Here is a 20,001-nt window from a genome sequence, read left to right as displayed (position 1 = left end):
TAAGCCACCCAATCTATGGAACTTTGTTATAGCAGCTGGTTCAGAGTAAGACACAGGTATTTGACAAAAACCTTGTTGAAGGGCCGAATTAAAGAGCACCACCGGGCTTCCCTGGTGGCGCAGTGGTTGAGTCTGCCTGCCGATGCAGGGGACACGGATTCATGCCCCGGTCCGCGAAGATCCCACATGCCGTGGAGCGGCTGGGCCCGTGAGCCATGGCCGCTGAGCCTGCGTGTCCGGAGCCTGTGCTCCGCAACAGGAGAGGCTACAACAGTGAGAGGCCCGAGTACCGCAAAACAAAAAGAAAAAGAAAAAGAGCACCACCTTTGAATTCAGATAGACCTGGGTTTAAATCTTACCTATGCATCTGCTGGCAAGTGGCAAGTGACTTCACTTTTCTGAGGCTGTTTCTTCATGTATTTATTTATTTTTAAAATATGTTTTCCCTTTTATTCTTTATTTTTTTAAGGTTTATTTTTATTATTATTTTTGGCCACGTTGGGTCTTTGTTGCTGTGCGGGCTCTCTCTAGTTGCGGCAAGCAGGGGCTACTCTTCGTTGCGGTGTGTGGCCTTCTCATTGTGGTGGCTTCTCTTGTTGCGGAGCACAGGCTCTAGGTGTGCAAGCTTCAGTAGTTGTGGCACGTGGGCTCAGTAGTTGTGGCACACAGGCTTAGTTGTTCCGCGACATGTGGGATCTTCCCGGACCAGGGATTGAACCTGTGTCCCCTGCATTGGCAGGCGGATTCTCAACCACTGCACCACCAGGGAAGTCTCCTGTTTCTTCGTTTATAAATGGAAATAAAAGTACCTCATAGGGTGACGTGTTCTTGCAAAGACTAATGGATAAAGTGCCAAACTGTTAACACTCGGTAAATGTTAGCTATTAGTGAAAAAAAATTAGCTATTTTATACAAAGACGTATATGCATAAAGATTTTCAAATTGTCAACACACAAAATTAATCAATGCATAGGACAACCAGTACCTATGAGATGCTTTTGAGTTTATAAAAAGCCTTCATTATTTTCACGGAGGTACAACAGAGTGGTTAAAAGATTGACTCAAGTCAGATAGACCTAGATGTGAGTCACCACTTACACTTATGTGACTTTGGATAAATTAGTCTCTGTTTCTGTAATAATAGTACCTGCCTATGGGGGTTAGTGTAACCGAGCAGGACTCTATGACGCCTTCCCAGAATAGACCTCCACCCATGTCCTCCGCCTACATTTTGTCTGTAGAAATAATTTAGTCAAAGAATAAATTTAATCAGAGAAGTGAGAAAATGCAGAAAGGAAAACAGTCAAGCAAGATAAAATAATAATACTTTAGCCATTAAACAAAGTTAGGGACCTTTATTTCTTCCCCAAGGACTATAGATAATATTCTGAGCCATGGCCTTTGAGCTGTTTTGCAGATACTGAAACCTCCAACCAGGTGGAAGAAGTTAACTGCATGCTGCCCACAGACACGTAGACCCCAGACGGATTGGAACCAGAAAGTTGATGATGCTGACTCCTGATTACCTCACCACCAACCAATCAGAAGAATGTCCACCAGCTGACCACTCCCTGCTCCTTGAACACTATAAAACTCACTACCCTCTCCAGGGTGGGACACACAGTTCTGAGGGCAATAGCCTGCTGTGGTCCCGTTTGCCTGAAAGCAATAAAGCTATTCTTTTCAACTTCACCCAAAACTCTTATCTCTGCGTTTCTAGTGGCACCGGTGAACAGAGGCTGAGTTTCGGCAACATTAGTGTGAACATTAAGAGGGATGGTGCCCAGGGACTTCCCTGGTGGCGGAGAGGTTAAGAATCTGCCTTCCAGTGCAGGGGACACGGGTTCGAGCCCTGGTCCGGGAAGATCCCACATACCGCGGAGCGTCTAAGCCCGTGCGCCACAACTACTGAGCCTGCACTCTAGAGTCCGCGAGCCACAACTACTGAGCCCGCGTGCTGCAACTACTGAAGCCCGCGTGCCTAGAGCCCGTGCTTTGCAACAAGAGAAGCCACCGCACTGAGAAGCCTGCTCACCGCACCGAAGAATAGCCCCCGCTCACTGCAACTAGAAAAAGCCCATGTGCAGCAACGAAGACCCAACGCAGAGAAAAATAAATAAATAAATATATTTATTTTAAAAAAAGAGAGAGAGAGAGAGAGGATGCCCAGAAAGCACAAGCACAGAGCTTGGTAAACAGCAGGCTCTCAATTAAAACAAACAAACAACAACCTTGATGTAGGTGGCAGGTAATACTATTTTCCCATTTGGATAAGTCAGCTAAGAGGTTAATTACTTGCCCATGGTCACACAATCAGCAGAGGAAAGAGGCAGGACTGGAATCCAGGTTGATTCCTTTACAGTGTGTAGAAGGCTCTTTAGTACACACACACACACACACACACACACACACACGTGCACTTATCAGAATAACAAATGGGAAATGCTTTATATGCTATTTGCTAATCCTCTTGTTTCCCAGCCCGGCGTGCCAAAATAAAAATAATTGCCCAGGCTTAGGACTACAAATATGGACTGCTTCTGCCAGGCATAACAGAGATAAATTATTATTCTTGCCATAGCTTCTTCATCTGCAAGATGGGGCTAACAAAACCGCCTACTAGTTAACATAAAGATTAATTACATCTTTGCAAGGTGCTTTGGATTTCTTGAAGCTAGACGGCACTAACATGGCAGGCATCCCACTAGGATGGTGTTCCTATGTAACTGTTGTGACAGAAAGGTATTTAAATCATCAGGTCCCCGTCTGTCAGCATCACTCAGCAGCGTAGTGCCGAGATCTATCACCAGGCAATAATGTGTTCTCCGCTGTTGGTCTCCCTCCAGTTTTTTTAAGTTCTTTTGTTTTAGAGAAACAATAGGAAATATATTTCAATTACAGCAGGAGAGACATTGTTGAGGTTATCTTTTCTATTTCTCAATCTTTCTGAAGATGTTGACATTGAACCTGTTCCTTTCTGAAGAAACCTCCTTTCTACATATTTTTAAAGTTCACTTCAAAACACAAGTACATATAATTGAGATAAAATTTAAAAGGCACAGAAGGATATGCAATGAAACGCCTCCTTCCCGCTCCTGTCTCCCAGCCTCTGAGTTTCCCTTCCCAAAGGTAACCACTGTTTCAAGCAAATACTGTGCGCGTATTTTTGTGTGTGCCTTCTGTACAATTCATCTGTGTAATGGCGTAGCATGTGTCTTGTACTATTACTCTTGTGTTAATGCTGTATGCTATTAGAGATTATTCCATGGGGGGGCATACAAAATTATTTTTTTCTAATAAAGTTTGTATAGTATTCAATTATATGGGTAAAGTGTAGTTTATTTAATCAGTTTCTTATTGACAGATAATCAGCTATTTCTAGTCTTTTGCTATTTCAGAAAATGCAGCAATGATTATCCCTGCACATTAAAAAAAAAGTTTGAGTGTACCTAAAATTTAAATTCCTAGAAATGAATTTAAATATTGCCAAATTGCTTGCTGGAGGGGTATCATATATATTCTCATCAGTAATTCACGAGAGCGCCTGTTTCCCTCAAGCCTCCACATTTTTTCCTAGAACGTAGCCTGGTATCATTACCTGCATGTTTTTAAATGATGACTTGTGTTGATGACAGTAACACAGGAACTTTCTTACAAGCTAAGCGATTGAATTCTAGAGCACGCTATCTGGAGCACTGGGGAAGTCCTGTATTTAAGATAACTAAGAATTAAACACCTTTGTGTTTTATGCCCAGAATAGTTTATCACAATGTAGAGTGATTTTATAATAAAGAGAAATGGGAAAATCCTGAATGTCCATCTAGTCTGATGGTTCTCAAAGAATGGTCTGCAGATAACTTGCATCAGAATCACATGGTGGGTGGGGGAAGGGCTTTTGAAAATGCCGATTTCTAGGACCACCTCAAGCTTATGAAACTTGAAATCTCTGGGGGACGGGCCAAGTTCTCACTGGTGACCCTTATACTCACTCTCATTTGGAAACACTGCTCTGTCATTAAGGTAGGACAATTTGAAGGCAGACAAGCACTCTTACCGATTAACTTGTTTAAATTACAAAAGTGATAGATACATTTTCATTTTAAACATTTCAAAAGGAGAAATAAGCACAAAGAGAATTGTAATAAGTATACTGCTTCAAGCACTAGACATGAATTTGTCTCTTGTACATCTTCACAACAATCCTATGAGTTACCTTCTCCCCACCCATTTTACAGATGAAGAGACTGAGACACAGAGAGATTATTTTATTTTATTTTTGGCTGCGTCATGCAGTGTGTGGGATCTTAGTTCCCCATCCAGGGATCGAACCCATACACCCTGCAGTGGGGGGCGCGGAGTCTTAACCACTGGACTGCCAGGGAAGTCCTGAGGTTTCATTTTAAAAACATGATATTGCTAATAAGTGGCATAGTCACAATTTAAACTTGTGTTTCTAAACCCTGAAGTTGAATTCCAGAGCACACACTCAGTGAATTCTAGAGTACAACCCAGAAATAAATACTGACAAACACTGGATGTATGTTGTTTTATCCTTGTTTTTTTTCTCACGCACCTTACTTATGATTTCATCAGAGAAACCTTATTTATCCCTCCACCTAAGGTAGATAACCCATTTTTTTCTCACTGTACCTTGGATACAATGGGTAGTAGGTAAAAGAAAATGGGTGGAGATGTAGAGAAGGAAACTTAGGCGAGATTTCTAAATATCTATTTATACAACATACTAGATTTTCTTTTATATCAAAATTATCTTATAAGGTTGTACCAATTTACATTCCCAACAGCTTTGTACAGGTGAGACGTTTCTTCATATATTTACTATGCTTAATATTTCTTAGATCCCCGAATATTGTATAGTCTCATTAGACTATGGAATATTTAGTGCCTTTTTGTTCTGTAAAAAATGCTTTTGTTAATTAACATCAAGGACATGGTACTAAGAAATGTTCTCCAAAATAACAGATTGGCAGAAACTTTGCCGTTTGAAATCAGTGTGGATGGAACACCCCATTCTTGCTGAAGGACCTGAGGCATACGGGTCATTTTGACACAGGATTTTAAATCCAGGTGCAAAGCTTTAGATAAGGAGTTTTCAGACCCAACATTCCACACTTACCTTTTTTTTTTTTTTTAAATCATAGGAGTACTGTATTTTTTTTAAATTTTATTTTTATTTATTTTTGGCTGCTTTTGCGTCTTTGTTGCTGCACGCCGGCTTTTCTCTGGTTGCGACGAGCAGGGGCTACTCTTCGTTTTAGTGTGCGGGCTTCTTATTGCGGTGGCTTCTCTTGTTGTGGAGCACGGGCTCTAGGCACGCGGGCTTCAGTAGTTGTGGCTCATGGGCTTCAGTAGTTGTGGCTTGTGGGCCCTAGAGCGCAGGATCAGTAGTTGTGGAACACGGACTTAGTTGTTCCGCGGCATGTGGGATCTTCCGGGACCAGGGCTCGGAACCCGTGTCTCCTGCATTGGCAGGTGGATTCTTAACCACCGCGCCACCAGGGAAGCCCCACACTTATCTTGATTTTGAGATTTCTAAGGAAAGAGGACCCCGGGTCTGCTTTTCAGCTCAGGCTTAGGCCTGATGTTAACACTTTTACAGACAGCTCTGCTCTGTTTTGAGCCTATCAAAACACTGCTTCATTTAAATTATACCACAACTCTACCCTTCCTTATCCAGTAATGACCCTATTCTCTTTAGTTTGGTGAGATGTTTCAGTTTCCTCTGGAGTGCAGTCTCCCTCCTAGCAAGTTAAGAAATCTAACCTTCTGGACTATAGGTGTGTTCCTAGTGGTCTCTACTGGATGGCCTCATCAGTCTTAAACTGTAGGTCCTTATATGATCAGGCCAATCAAGATGACTGTTCTCCTGTCTTTGTACATCCCCTGCTGGACCAGTACGTACGTACTTCACCTACACCCTACTCACATGACTGACCTTCCTACCCCATGACCCAGCTAGTGATTGTTCTAATCTTTAGATCAGACCATTTCCCCCAGGATAGTTTATCAAAGAGCGGTGAGGGGCATGCTCCTCCAGTAGTTTCCCTGGTAACCGATAACCCAACCTGAAGTCAATTCCCCCTATAACTGGTAACCTCTCTCTCCCCCAGGTAGCAAAGACTGCTGCCTTATCCTGCCCACTGTCTGCCACACATGGTGAGGTGTCGCTCCAGGACCTTGCTTCAGATGTGTAAGCTCCCCCTATCCATTAAACCTTTGATGTCTCTGTGGCTGACTCTGGGGTCTTTCTTTGGTCTTGAAGCTGGGCAAGTGCAGGGCTTGCAGGCCTGCAGGGTGCAGCCCAACAGTCCTATATCTAAAGACAACAGGAAAAGTTCTACTCTGTATCCTTTGATAGATTCTTTTAAAAACAAGAGGGATTTTCATCTACTTGTAGTTTAGGTCCTACCCAACAAACTAGATTAAGAGTCATGATCATTTCTGCTTTCAGTTCCTCCAAATTGCAAGCCAGTTGGAGTTGTTGACTGAAGAAAAATCACATAACCTAAAAGTTGTGAGCTAAATTTTATTCGAGGAATTTACTGAGGACTATAGCCCAGGACATAGCCTCTCAGATAGCTCTGAGGAACTGCTCCAAAGAGGTAAGGGAGAAGCCAAGATATATAGGAGTTTTTGCTGAAACAAACAAAAAAAACCATGTAGTCAAATGTCAAAAGATTACTGCTAATTGGAAAAATCAGACATCGCAAGGTAATGATTTTAGTGCTTTTCTTTGTGTGGGAAGGTGCAATAATCTGGCTCATTGAAATTATTCCTTAGATATGCACCTTAACTATTTAGGGCCAGTATCTTGTTTTTCTCCACCCTGAATTCTCCTCAGGGCACACCATCTGGGTGGCTGCAGTGGCTAAAGGCCTGATGGCAGGCAACATTCCCTGTTTACTGGAATAGAAGTCAACATTCTTTGTTTACTGAAATGGCAGGCAACATTTTGTGTGTGCAGAGTGTGTTTTCTCTGTGTGGAAAACTCTCCAGATCTGTGTGTGTGTGTGTGTGTGTGTGTGTGTGTGTGTGGGCTCAGCTCAAAGATCACCTCCTCCAGCTTCTCCCTTACCTTTCTCATCGAAAGCGGCCATCTCTCCCCACACTTCTGCACTCCCACTCCCTCACTCTATCCCCACTATCCTAACTTATCTTCCTTATTTTTCTTACCACTCTCTTGAAATTATCTTATTCAATTATTTGTTCATTACCTCCCTACCTTTGTATGGAAGCTCCAGGAGAGAAGGTACCACAACAGCTCTGATAGCTGCAGCACCTCCAGAGTCTAAAACCCTATCTCGCACTTACTAAGCCCTCAATAAACATTTGTGGAACGGATGGACAATTGAGGGGCTACATTGTACATTATTTTCCTCCTTCCCCTTTAAACACCCTCCAAGTGGAACCACCTGGGCTATAAAGCCGGCAGGAACTGGGTAGAGGGCGTTCAGCCTCGCTATTGGCTGGAGTATCTGTCGTTGCTCCTGGCAACCACTGTTCCCCACCAGTCGTGAGGTCGGCCCCTCCTGGACCCGTCCCTCGCCCTCCCGCCTTCGAACCACCGAGCTTCTGCCCAGTGGTAAAAACGGTGCTCGCCCTTTAAGCGGCGGGACTTCTGGTTAACGTCGTCGGCGGCCGCCGGAAGGGGAAGTTTCGCTGCCGAATTCTCCCTCGCTCGTCCGAATTCGGTGGCGCCACGTCTGCCGGTCTCCGCGTTCTGCAACGGGTCTGGGGCGGCTTCCGCCTCGACACCTCCCATTTGCCCAGCGGACCGCGTCGTGAGGGGGCCGGGACAGGAGTCGGGCGGCTTTGCACATCCCGGCCACCGAAGAGGCGAAGATGTCGGACATCGGGGACTGGTTCAGGAGCATCCCGGCCATCACGCGCTATTGGTTCGCCGCCACCGTCGCGGTGCCCTTAGTCGGCAAACTCGGTCTCATCAGCCCGGCCTATTTCTTCCTCTGGCCCGAAGCCTTCCTCTATCGCTTCCAGGTACTGACCGGCGACTGGGGAAGTGGAGACTACAGGCTCCAGGTGGCCCCGCAGCGGCGGAGCGTAGACCGGCTGGTTGCGGACGCGCGGTGCCTGGTGGGACTTGTAGTGCGGTGGCTCCAGCGGTTTAGGGCGGGGTCCTGTGGCCAGGGGTTAGGGTGGAGGCCAAGGGGTTTGAGCGTGGGCCTGGGTAGCTGGAGACGTGGAGGGAGACAACACGGTTTGGCCCGGTGGGAAGGGATTGACTTCGTTCTTCCATTAAAATTGTGCTCCCCGCCCTCTGTACTCAGAGAAGGCGGCAGTGGGAAGGTAAGTCTGATAGTCGTCAATCTATTGGACGCCAGTGAGTAGCAACCTGGGGCCACCTGGAGTAGCTGCCCTCTGACCTCCCTCTGCCACCCAAGTGGATGGCATGTGGACGTCGCCTTGCTCAACTACCAGCTGAGTTCTTTTTATGTTAATGGAGTTTCTTCCCAGTAGGAGTGATTTGAAGCCCGAGGTGCAAAGAGTGAGTTTATTTGTGTGCATCCCAGATCCTGATCTAGTATCTTGCAGGTGGTAGTTGTATTTATGAAGGAGTGAGTAAAGAGTAAATTGCTCCTGAAATGGAAGTCCTTATTTTTTGAAGCATGAAGGAAACAGCCCAGAGTAACACTCCTGGCAAGAGAATATTAGTTTTCTGGAGGTTATCTTTATTCACTGGATTCTGTGATTTAAATCTTTAATCAGTGGCAGGTCGGATACTAAGATCTGACATTAATTTCGACACGTTGTTTGCACTGTGGGTAACACACTCTTGTCTTCTCTCTCCTCACTGGCTGTTTCTTAGTTTTCTTTGCTGGTTCCCCATCTTCCTGATCCTTAAATATTGTGATGTACCCCAGGACCTCTTTTCCATATTCTCCCTAGCTGTGGGTGATCTCATGTAGCTTCATGGCTTTATATAATTTCTACAAACTGAAGATTCTCAAATACAAATATACATATTTTCAGTCCAGATCTATCTCACTTCCAGACTTGTATACTTGAAATTACCACTTAGATGACTAATAGACATCTCAGACGTAATGTGTCCAAAACAATACCCTTTTCCCTAGAAGTAAATAGCAATTCCATTATTACAGGAGCTCAACCTAAAAGTCACGGACTCATCCTTGACTTCTTATCTCACATCCCACAGTCTGTTAGCAAATTCTGTTCATTTTAGACAGATGTCCAGAATGCAATCCCTTTTCATTCTCTACTGTAAGCCATTATCATAGCAGCCTTGTTCCTTTCAGTCTTTTCTCTAGACAGCTAGAGTGACCCTTTCAAAACATAAATCACATCCTGGCAGCCTTCTGCCCAGAACCTTTTAATGTCTTCTCAGCTGGATGAGTAAAGCTCAAGTCCTTCAGTGGCCTGCAAGGCCCCTACTGCCTCTCTGACCTCATCTCCTACTACTTTCCACCTTGTGTATTAGGCTCCACAGTGGAATCCTTTCTGTTTCTTCAGCACCTAACTCCATCCCTGCTCAGGCCCTTTGCACATGTTATTTCTCTGCTTGAGGACGATAACCGTGGTTTATCTCATTACCTCCTTCAAGTCTGCCCAAATGCCACCTTATTGGCAAGGCCTTATTTGATTGCCCTGTGTAAAATAGTACCTCTCCTTCACTCTGTCTCCCTTATCCTTAATTTTTCTTGGTTACATATCACCCCTTGATGTTTGTTAGCTGCTTCCCTTCAGAGTATAAAGCTCCATGAGAGCCACTTGTCTCTTTACCACTGTCTTTGTTACCTAGATTAGTGTTTGGCATATAGCAGGTGCTTATATATGGGTTGAATGCATGGAAATAACTGGGTACTTGCCGGTGCTGGGCACTAGGGGTACAATAGTGAATAGTACAGAAAAAGTCCCAGCTCACATGAAGAAAATAAGAGAGGGGTGTGTGACGGAGAGTGACTTTGATGAAGTGTTCCAGAAAGGCCTCAGAGAAGGTATTTGAACTGAAATCTGAATGACGAGGAGCCAGCTTTGGGAAGATCTGGCTCTGGGGACAATCTTCCAAGAAGAAGGAGTAATAAGGGAAAGGCTTAGAAGCAGGAGTTAGAAAGAAGACTGGATAGTTAGTACAGAGTCGGCTGTAGGGACGAGGATTGGTAGTTGAGGACAGAGAGGTAGCCACGGGTGAACGCAATAAAGTGGAAGAGGAAAGGTAGGGCTTTGTGGTTTGAACTTTAATTTGAAGGCACTAGAAAGGCTTCAGAGCCTTTTGAGCAAAGGACTGAAAAATTGCCTTGGCTACTCTGTGGGATGGACTTGGTATGTGAATGGGGGAAAGGGTGGGCTAGGTAACAGGATCAGAGAGGTGAGTCAAGTTAGAGGGCCAGAGAGATGGTGGTTTGGACCAGAGTGGCTGTGAAGATGGAAGTGGATAGATTTGGGAGTTGGAGTGGGCTACACTGCCGCTTAATGGATGCGAAGGGGCAGGACTTGAAGATGTCACTGTTTTCACAGGAGCAATGGCGTGCCTGGTGCAGCTCTTTTCTGAGATTGGGACTGTTTAGGGAGGCTTAGGTTTGGGGGTGGAGAAAGGTATCAATAAAGAGTTACATTTTGACCATATTACGTCTAGAGAGGCTTTTCAGGCATCCAGGTGGAGAAGTTAAGTAGGCAGTTGAGTATTAGAATATGATCTGGGTGTGCAGCCAGAATGGCAGACTCTTTTCTATTTGCTTTGGTAAAATACTCGTTGCAGTAAATGTTGTGCACTTTGTGCCCTGTGGCATGTTAGGTAATGCGGTGCCTGAGGAGCAGCGGTCGTAAATGATTGTAAATCGTCAGTGGTCGTCAATGAGAAGGTCCCGGTCAAAACTGGCTCTTTGGCCCTCCTTGCAAAATCTTGCTTGTTCCTGTAGTCAGCTTAGTAAAAGTAAGTCTTTCTAATAGCCTACATGTGTATAATATTGAAAGTGGTGAACTGATTAGAAAGGTCATCATTCATGTCACACCTTCCATAATGTTCCCATCTTCCTTGCATTGTTTCTTGTGGGCTTGTTATCCTGAAACGGGGGAGAAGCTGCTGGTAGAAGGCAGGGCTTGTTATCCTGAAACGGGGGAGAAGCTGCTGGTAGAAGGCAGGGCTTGTTATCCTGAAACGGGGGAGAAGCTGCTGGTAGAAGGCAGGACAGTGTGCTCACTGCCCTGGTGTGGAGAGACCAGTATCTATACTTTCTTTCTGCTACTCTGACTCCTACTCTTTCTGGACAGGTTTAGCTTTCAGACCCACCTGGAGGAACTCATTTGCAAATGAAGCAGTTAAAGGAAAAACTGCATCCGAGAGGCTGATGGGTGAGGACACACAGCCTGTGGTGTGCTTTCTGCTAGAGGCGCCTCTTTTCCTTAAAAGCTGCATCTTTGGACAACTTGGAAATGATCAGTTTAGAATTGTGGATTCACGCTGGAAGTGACAAAAGTTACTTTTCCTCCTTATCTGTGGGTTTCCTCTGAGTAGCTTGTTGGTTTGGAACTCTAAAGTTTAAAATGTTATTTCCTTAGTTTGGGTAAGTGGAAAGGCGTAGGTGTATGTTAAGACTCACTCCACTGTTGCCTAAAGTTCCTCATCTCTTACATTTAAGACTCGTTGATCGGGTAGTACACAGTGATGAAATGCCTCCATATTGGTCCCTGATTAATGAGAAGAGAGGCTGCACTTTGCTGCTGCCCTTGTGGTTTCTGAGATTATGTCTCCCAGGGCTGCCCACACGGGAGATTTCGTTTCTTTGGACAAAATAACATCACTGCCTTACATCTGTGTTGGGCTTCTCCATATGATACCTCACTTAACCCCCATAAACATCCCGAGGTCAGCGTTACCCCAGTTGATAGACAGCTGCAGTTTCAGTTTCTATTTTGGCGAGTTCAAGATAGTTCTAAGCGCTCTTGTTTCACTCTTTTGCATCCTATCTACCCAAACACATACTTAAGTGTTTAACGAAACATTCTTGAGGGTGATTTCTTTCAAACCAGTCGTAGCAATTATTGTTCCTTTTCTATTAGAGTAGAAAGACTGTGGGATTTCAAGTAGTTGAGTCATGGTCTCCAGGCCTGGTTTAGCCCCCTTGCAAGCTGTATGCCCTCAGGCAAGCTGTTTATCCTTTCTGAGCCTCAATTTCCCCACCTAAAAGTGGGGAGAATTTAATACCATATTAACTCTGTTCTAAGAGTTAACTGTGTTGTAACTCCATTGGTTATAAGATGCTCCTTTAATTTAATACAATTTTTTGGATGGGGAGGAGAGTACAGATTACATTAAATGAATATATTGACGGTAAGGCATGTCCGAATTTCAGGAACATGAAAATGAGTATCTTCAAATTGAGGAGAAATGTTACCCACTTCATGCCTCTATTATATAAAAACATAAAAATGTAAGGTGCCCAGTAAATAATCTGGTAGATAATCTATTAAAAAAATAGTGCCTATTTTTACTTATTAGTCAATAATAATTCCTGCCATTGCTGCCTTCTCTCCTTGGGCAATAATATTCTAATTTTAATTTGTAATTGAAATTAAAACATAACTGCTGGATTATTATCCTTCTTTTTGTCCCACTAAAGGCGTCCTGACTAGAAATGGGAAGATATGTACTCTCAATTTCTCTAATTTGTTTCCGGGAACAAAAAAAAATGGCACCAACTAAGTCTGTGACCAGGCCTGGTGCTTATATTTGCCAAGCTTTTGCTCACGTTCTCACATTTAGCCTGATGACAGCAGCCCTAGCAGACTCATCTGAGTGTGTTGGGAAAGAGAGTCATATAGACCCGTAACTGTAAGGGGAATGAACTTGGTCTGTGGGCTGAGCATAGAAGTAGTCTCAGGGTTTGGATTTAGAACTTTATGGCAAGTGTTCTGGTATGTACAGCTTTAAAATCTTTCCTTTGCAATCCTGTCCACATAAGACAGTTCTGCTGTGGTCTGTAGCTAAGGGTGAGCTCATAGCTTCATTTTTAAACTTTTTGTTGAGTTGCAGTATACAAGCAGGAAAGTGTATGTATTATATATTTATAGCTTGTTGAATTTTCAGAAATTGAACATCAGTATATAACCAGCCACCAGATCAAGACACAGCCAGCATCCCCAAAACCTTCCTACTGCTCCCTTCTGGTCACTACCCACTGCAAGGGTAACTACTGTCTTGACTTTTAATACCATAGATGGTTTTTGCCAGTTTTCTTACTGTTCTATAAATGAAATTGTACAATATGTATTTTTTTGTGTCTAGCCTCTTTTCAACAGTTTGAGAGTCACCCACATTGTTGCATGTGGTTATAGATTGCTCATCCTTACATTGTTCCCTTGTGTGAACAGACCACCATTTATTTACCCTTTCTGCTGGTAACGGGCTTTTTGGGTAGTTCTAGTTTTGGCTAGAATGCGTAGTGCTGCTGTGAACATTCTGGAACATGTCTTGGTGAACATAGGTATGCATACGTACCTAGGAGTAGAATTGATGGCTCCTAATAGCTGGTTTAACGTCCTCAGTTGAGACTGAGTGCCTTTCATTTGATTTTCTTGCCTGTCTAGTGTCCCCCCAGCCCCACCCCCAGGCTCCTCTCCCCCACACCGCCACCTCCTGCCCAAAAAAAAAAAAAAAGAGAGAGAAAAGCCAGAGTTTGCTAACATCAGCGTTTGGCACATGGGTGCTCTTCATTCTTACTTGCTTGATGACCCAGGCAGACTTTCTTTAACTCCAAATCAACCAGTCTGTATTGTTGCAGAAAAATCTTTGTTTTTGATAGTTAAAAAAACCTGCCCTAGACTCTGGGTGGCGTTTGTAATGATTTCAGTAGCACATTGTTTGGGAGATGTTTGTTGAAGGATGGTTGAACTAAACACTCAACAGAAGTTGTCGGACTAGCAGCTGACGACGAGCAGTGTCTGATGTTTCTTTGAAGGCCTCTACGCCAGGGAGTACGTGGGCTTCTTGCTCTTGTTAAGTGAGGAACTCTGGGAGGGTTACCTCAACTCTAATGAGGGCCCAGCTTTCCTCGTGAAAAGGTGGGTGATTATGCTTCCGGCCTTGGGATTGCTGTGGGGTTAAAGTGAGATGCTTGCCTGCAAGTCCCAGGCTCTTTGCACTGCCCCTGGCTGCTTCTTACGGGTCAGTGCAGGCTTTCTAGGCTCGAAAGGTGCCTTCACCACTCCCAGCCCTGAAAATAAAGCCATTTCCTTATTGTAACTATCTACATGTCAGAGGAGAGGAGGGGATTTAGTTGGTTACCTTCAAGGGGAATTTCAGAAATATATTACACTGTGTCCCTCTGAAGAGATGAGCTATCTCCTGGTGTTTTCAGATTATAATTTTAAAGTGATGTAAAATTAATACTAAGTCCCTTAGATCGGTGAGAGCAAGTATACCTCAAGGGTAAGTGTAATGAACTGGGAAAAGAAGTGTGCGGTGTTTTGACAGACACTGATTTCCAAAGCACAGGTGCACACAGTGGCTAAAAATAGCATCATGGCATCAAGTGTTAGTGAAAAATGTAGTCAGAAAACCCTTGAGGTTTCTTTTCCAAAATCAGGCCTGGAGTAACTTAGAGGAATCCAGGGGGAGTTTAAAATGTGAATTTGTAAAAACCAGGTCAGCACGTGTCTCCTAAAAGATTGTAATAATTGTATGCCCACACAAAGTTTTTTACAAAGCACCTTCTTAATCTGCTTTCTTAATTCCAACCTTTTACAAAATCTGTGAGATGAGGAAGGCGGGAGTCAAAGGACAGATGTTACTGGGTAGATGAAGATGCAAACTCACAGGTCCAGACTCTTCCAAGGCCCCGAGCCAAGGCCACAGCTTGCTTGCTTCTGGTCTTTTACCCCCAATGCTTTTTTTTTAAGCGGGGAGAATGAATTTGTGAGCTTACGCTCAGTTCATTTCAGGATTATACAAGTAGTATAGTAGTACTAAAAATTTTTACTGATTTTAATTATATCTCATAGTAATGATGTCACTTGTGAGAGGCATTGTAAAAATAGGGACTTACTAGTATTGTAAACTCTGGAGTCAGGCTGTCTGGGACAAAATTCTAGCTCAGCCACTTACTGGCTATTATTTGGCCTTTTCTCATTCTGCTTCCTCATCTATACAATCTACCCCCTGAGTTAGGACATGTAAATGAGCATAATAGTACACTATTTTTTTTTTTAAACCATTAACCAAAATGGAGCAAGTATTAGTATATCACTCCTCTTTTATAAATGGGAATTGAGACTCAGGACTGCTGACTTGTAAGCCCCTACTGAAGTCTCTGTCTTCTCAAATCCTTTCCGGTGCTCTTTCCATCAGACTCAACTGTTTCTGAGATAAAATTGTGAATAAACCAAAATGAATTTTAACCTATTTTGTTTTACTGGTTTAGTTCAAGGTTGTTGGAAGTGACTTTTGGGGTATGTGAAGTGCATTCTCCTCCACAGGGAGTTAAGCTCTGAGGGTTACAGTTCTGTACTTGGAGAACCTGACTTGTCAGCTGTGCCTGGCCAGCCCCACAGCTAATGCCCTCCATTTTAGCCACACCCAAATCGTGAGCAGTACCCATTCATTATTGTGCTCTTGCAGTTCTTTGGGACTTTGTACTCATTTTTCCAAGACCAAAAGTTCCCCTTCCTGTACCTACTCTTGCTTCTTTGGACAGACTCCCCATTATCGAGACCTCCTTGATGTAGGGACCATATCTTTCACACTCATGCGATAAGACACACAGCTCTCAAGACAAAAGCCGGCATTATGTTGGCATTTCCAAGTCTGGGAAGGCCATCTTCTTCAACCTCTATAACTTAACATTATTCTGGAGGTGTTAGCCAGTAAATTAGGCAAGAAGAAGATACAAAATTTTATTTACAGATAGAGTTGTATACTTGGAAAGTGCAAGAGGCGGAGTTTTCAAATATCACAAACAATTAGATAATTCAGCTTTGGTGGTTGAGTATAAAAAAGATAGAAATCGAAAGCTCAATAGAAAGGTATGAAAGACTTCTTTCTGGCTGGAAACTGTCTTTATCACATTGAAATAAGAAAGGTGTTGGTTCTCGTTCATTTAGAAAAGTAATATGGAGACTAGCCAAGAAGATTGTGACATATGTGGAAGAAAAACAGGAGGGGGTTTATTTAATTATATAACTTTGCCAGATAAGAAAATACATTATAAAACTAGAAATTAAAATAGCTTGGTATTGGTATCGGCATTCGATTCCAAACAGGATAGTCTAAAAGTAGACTTTCCTATAAAAGGGAATCAATATATGATGAAAGTAGTTTTTCAAATCAATGGAGAGAAGATGGGTCACTCTGTAAATAGTATTGGGAAAACTAGTGACCGCCTAGAAAAATAAGTTGACTCTCTTTCTCACTTCTTACATAAACCACAGTACAACTGGGAGCACTGTTGTGTTCTTGGAGGGGAGAAGTACTTGTAAACGTGATACATGATGGATACATTTGCCTATATAAAAATTAAACTTTTACATTTCATTTTATATGGCAAAAATACCACAAAGGCATAAGACTAATGACAGACCAGAAAATAATTGCAACAATGAGAAAGGGCAATTTCCGTAATGTGTAAAGAAATGCAAATTGAGTAGAAAAATGAAGAAAGAAAATGCTAAAGCTTTAGAAACATGATTGGTGACTGTGAAATACACTAAATGGTGAAGCTGTGGAGAGAAGACAGACATTAATCTCCGTTTTAGGAGGAAGTATAAATTGGTTAAACATTTTTGTAGGCAGTTGGCAATATCTGCTGAAATTAAATGCAAATGTTTGATCTAGCAGGTTGACTCACAGGAATTTATCCTATATGTACATGTATAAAGAGGATATTCATTGTAGCATTGTAATAGTTTCAGTGAAGTTTGGACATCCACGCAGAAGGAATATCATGAAGCCTATAAAAATATTTTTTCAAGGGAGTGAAACAAGGTATAGAACAGCGCAAGGTAAGTTAGGATGAAAAGGGAGGAATAATAGTAATAGAAATGATTGTTTCTCGAAAGAAGTACAATAAATGGATCCGTTCTTGCTGAAAAGGAGCTGGGAGACTGAGGGTCAGGAGGGAGGCTTACTTCTCACTGTAGACCTTCTGTGGTTTTTTGGGGGGAAGGGAATATTTTTAAGTTATGTATCCATATTGCCTAAATAGCACATTGATTTGAATGGGAAGTTCCTGTTTTACTTCTGTCTTTTGAATATGACATTATTTTGACAAGGTTTGTCATCCCAGTGTATTCTTTTCCTAAATAGAGATAATTACTATACTGTTGGAAATTATCTTTATAAATCTTTTTTCTTTTTCTTTTTTTTTCCCCACTGTAGTTGATCTACGATGTTTCAGGTGTACAGCAAAGTGATTCAGTTATACTGTAATTCTTTTTTGATAGGCATAACTATAAGCCTGATCCCAGTAAAGATTAACCATATATGTCTTTAGTATTGATTTTTTTCAACTTGTTTAGAAATATTTATTGTTTATTTTATGATGCCATCTCATTCCATTGACTTGCACTTTGAAGTCATTGTAGCTAATGTGAACTTTTCTTCAGTTTTCTTGAATTATATTGGTGATGTCCATTTGGTAGCTCTCATCACTGAGGAGAATGTTTTTCAAGGGTTAATTTTGTTTAGTTAAAAGAAAAAAAAAAAAACACCCATCTTAGAGAAACTAACAGCCGTGTTTATTTTGATCTGGACAGATTTGGAGGCCGATTACTGCCACCTTTTACTTCCCTGTGGGTCCAGGAACTGGATTTCTTTATTTGGTCAATTTATATTTCTTATATCAGTACTCTACACGACTCGAAACAGGTATGTTATCTGTGGTTGTTTTAAGTATTGTTTCTGTCTAATTTACTAATCCATGTATTTACTTATTGGAGGAATTTTGAGGGCAGATGGCATATATAAAGAAAGTACATAATGGTGTAAATGCGCAGTAAGTAGTGACTGTGCCAGGAGTCTACTAGGCGCTTAGATTATTCGTTTTTTAATCCTCACAGCATCATCATGAGATGTAAGCAGCAGTGTCACCATTTTATAGGTGAAAAAAATACAAGAGCAGAGGTTTACACATCTTGTCTATCTCCTGTGTGTGCCTCTCACTTCATGTGACGTCTCCCTCATTTCTGTCACACAGCAGTCCCTGTTTTTTAAAGCACAATTGGGCTGAAGTGTATATATCTCCTAAATTGGGGTTGAAAAACACTGCTTTATGCAAGTAAAAGCCTAGACTTAGTCTCTGTAATTGAAACATGCAACTTAAAAAAAAAATTTTTTTAATAAATAAATTTATTTATTTAGTTTTGTTTGCATTGGGTCTTCGTTGCTGCGCGTGGGCTTTCTCTAGTTGCGGTGAGCGGGGGCTACTCTTCGTTGAGGTGTGCGGGCTTCTCATTGTGGCGGCTTCTATTGTTGCGGAGCATGGGCTCTAGGTGTGCGGGCCTCAGTAGTTGTGGCACACAGGCTCAGTAGTTGTGTCTCGTGGGCTCTAGAGCACAGGCTCAGTGGTTGTGGTGCACAGGCTTAGTTGCTCTGTGGCATGTGGGATCTTCCTGGACGAGGGATCGAACCTATGTCCCCTGCATTAGCAGGCGGATTCTTAACCACTGCGCCACCAGGGGAGTCCCTCTTTTTTTTTTTTTTTAATTATTATTCACGGTGTTAGAGCGTTTATACTCAATATGAAGCACTCAACTTTTAAAAAATATATAGCCAGGATTTTAATAGCATGGTAGTTTTTCAGATATGACTACCTATATGGATAAGCTATAAAATTCTTTTCTTAAAACTTTCTTACTGAATTGTTATTTATTTTCTACAATACCTTATATGCTTTTCTGAGTTACTTATACTGAGAAGCAATAACTTGATAGACTGCTGTGTCAAAATATAATTTGGCAAAGCCTAAATGATTTTGAAAATGTGGTCTAACTTCAGAGACTAGAAACCTGATGGCTGTTAGCTCAGGATAGAAAATTCTGAGCTACCCTTAAATCTAAGTCAGTGCTCATATGCTTGAGAATTGTGAATCAGTCTCACAACTGCAGGGATATAGAAGGTTGGACATTCGGTGTCAAATATCATTTTTCCTTAAATTGGCATTTGCTGTTAGGTGCTTTTTAAGAAGAGGGAAATCACCGTGTTAATACAGAGTTCTGGGTAATAGACTATTACTTCTGGAAGGGACCTAGCCTATTCCCTTAGTTTTATAAAGGAAGAACAGGAGATTCAAGCAAGTAAAGTGACTTGGCTGAGGTGAGACTGACAACCAGGACTCTGACCGCCATATCAGGGATTGGATCCTTAAATCTACCAGAATATATGATATTCATTCTCCCTTGCCAACTTGCTTAGCATTCTACCCCTCTGATATGATTTAATTGAGGGTTAAGCCTCAAGTGGGAGGAATTTTTTTTTATATCAGTAGTAAACTCTAGATTAAATGTGGATGATCAAGTGGATAACCACTTGTTAAAAATTGTATTATGGGGCATTTTCAAACATATACAAAAGTAGAGAGAAAGGTTAGTGAACCTCTTTATTTTTTTTCCTTTTCATTTAGAGAAAACTCACCTAACATAAAGTTCCTCATTTAACCATTTTAAAGTGTACAACCCAGTGGTCTTCAGTATCCTCACAAAGTCGTGCAGCCATCACCACTAATGCCAGACACTTTCATCACCCCCGGAAAAACCCAAGCCAGCAGTCTCCATTCTCCCTCCCCCTCCTTCCAGCCTCTGGCAACCACTCATCTACTTTGTGTATGGATTTGCCCATTTGGGACATTTTATGTGTCCTTCTGTGACTGGCTTCTTTCACTTAGCATAATATTTTTGAGGTTCATCATGTTGTAGCATGTGTCAGTATGAGCCCCTTTTAATCATCACTCATCTTTAACAGTTATCCCATAGCCAGTCTTCTTTTTTTTTTTTTTTTTTTTTTTTTTTTTGCAG

General features: G+C 42.3%; 1 protein-coding gene across 5 annotated transcripts in view; it reads left to right on the top strand.

The window, feature by feature from the left end:
- The first annotated feature begins 7,611 nt into the window (after positions 1–7,611).
- The window catches only part of DERL1 (derlin 1), an 85,652-nt gene continuing 73,262 nt past the window's right edge, over positions 7,612–20,001 (top strand). For 2 of the 5 annotated variants that reach the window (XM_024741060.1, XM_024741061.1), the window contains exons 1-2: positions 7,612–8,016; positions 17,746–17,857. In XM_024741060.1, the coding sequence (XP_024596828.1) occupies positions 7,864–8,016; positions 17,746–17,857 (265 nt within the window). In that variant the 5' untranslated portion in view covers positions 7,612–7,863. The remainder of the gene's footprint in view (positions 8,017–17,745; positions 17,858–20,001) is intronic. The other 3 variants (XM_024741062.1, XM_024741065.1, XM_024741063.1) reach the window with 3 other exon arrangements.

The sequence above is a fragment of the Neophocaena asiaeorientalis genome, unplaced genomic scaffold, assembly GCF_003031525.2.
Source record: "Neophocaena asiaeorientalis asiaeorientalis breed wild unplaced genomic scaffold, Neophocaena_asiaeorientalis_V1.1 scaffold177, whole genome shotgun sequence".
Lineage (NCBI taxonomy): Eukaryota > Metazoa > Chordata > Mammalia > Artiodactyla > Phocoenidae > Neophocaena > Neophocaena asiaeorientalis.
This window is presented reverse-complemented; position numbering and strand designations above follow the sequence as displayed.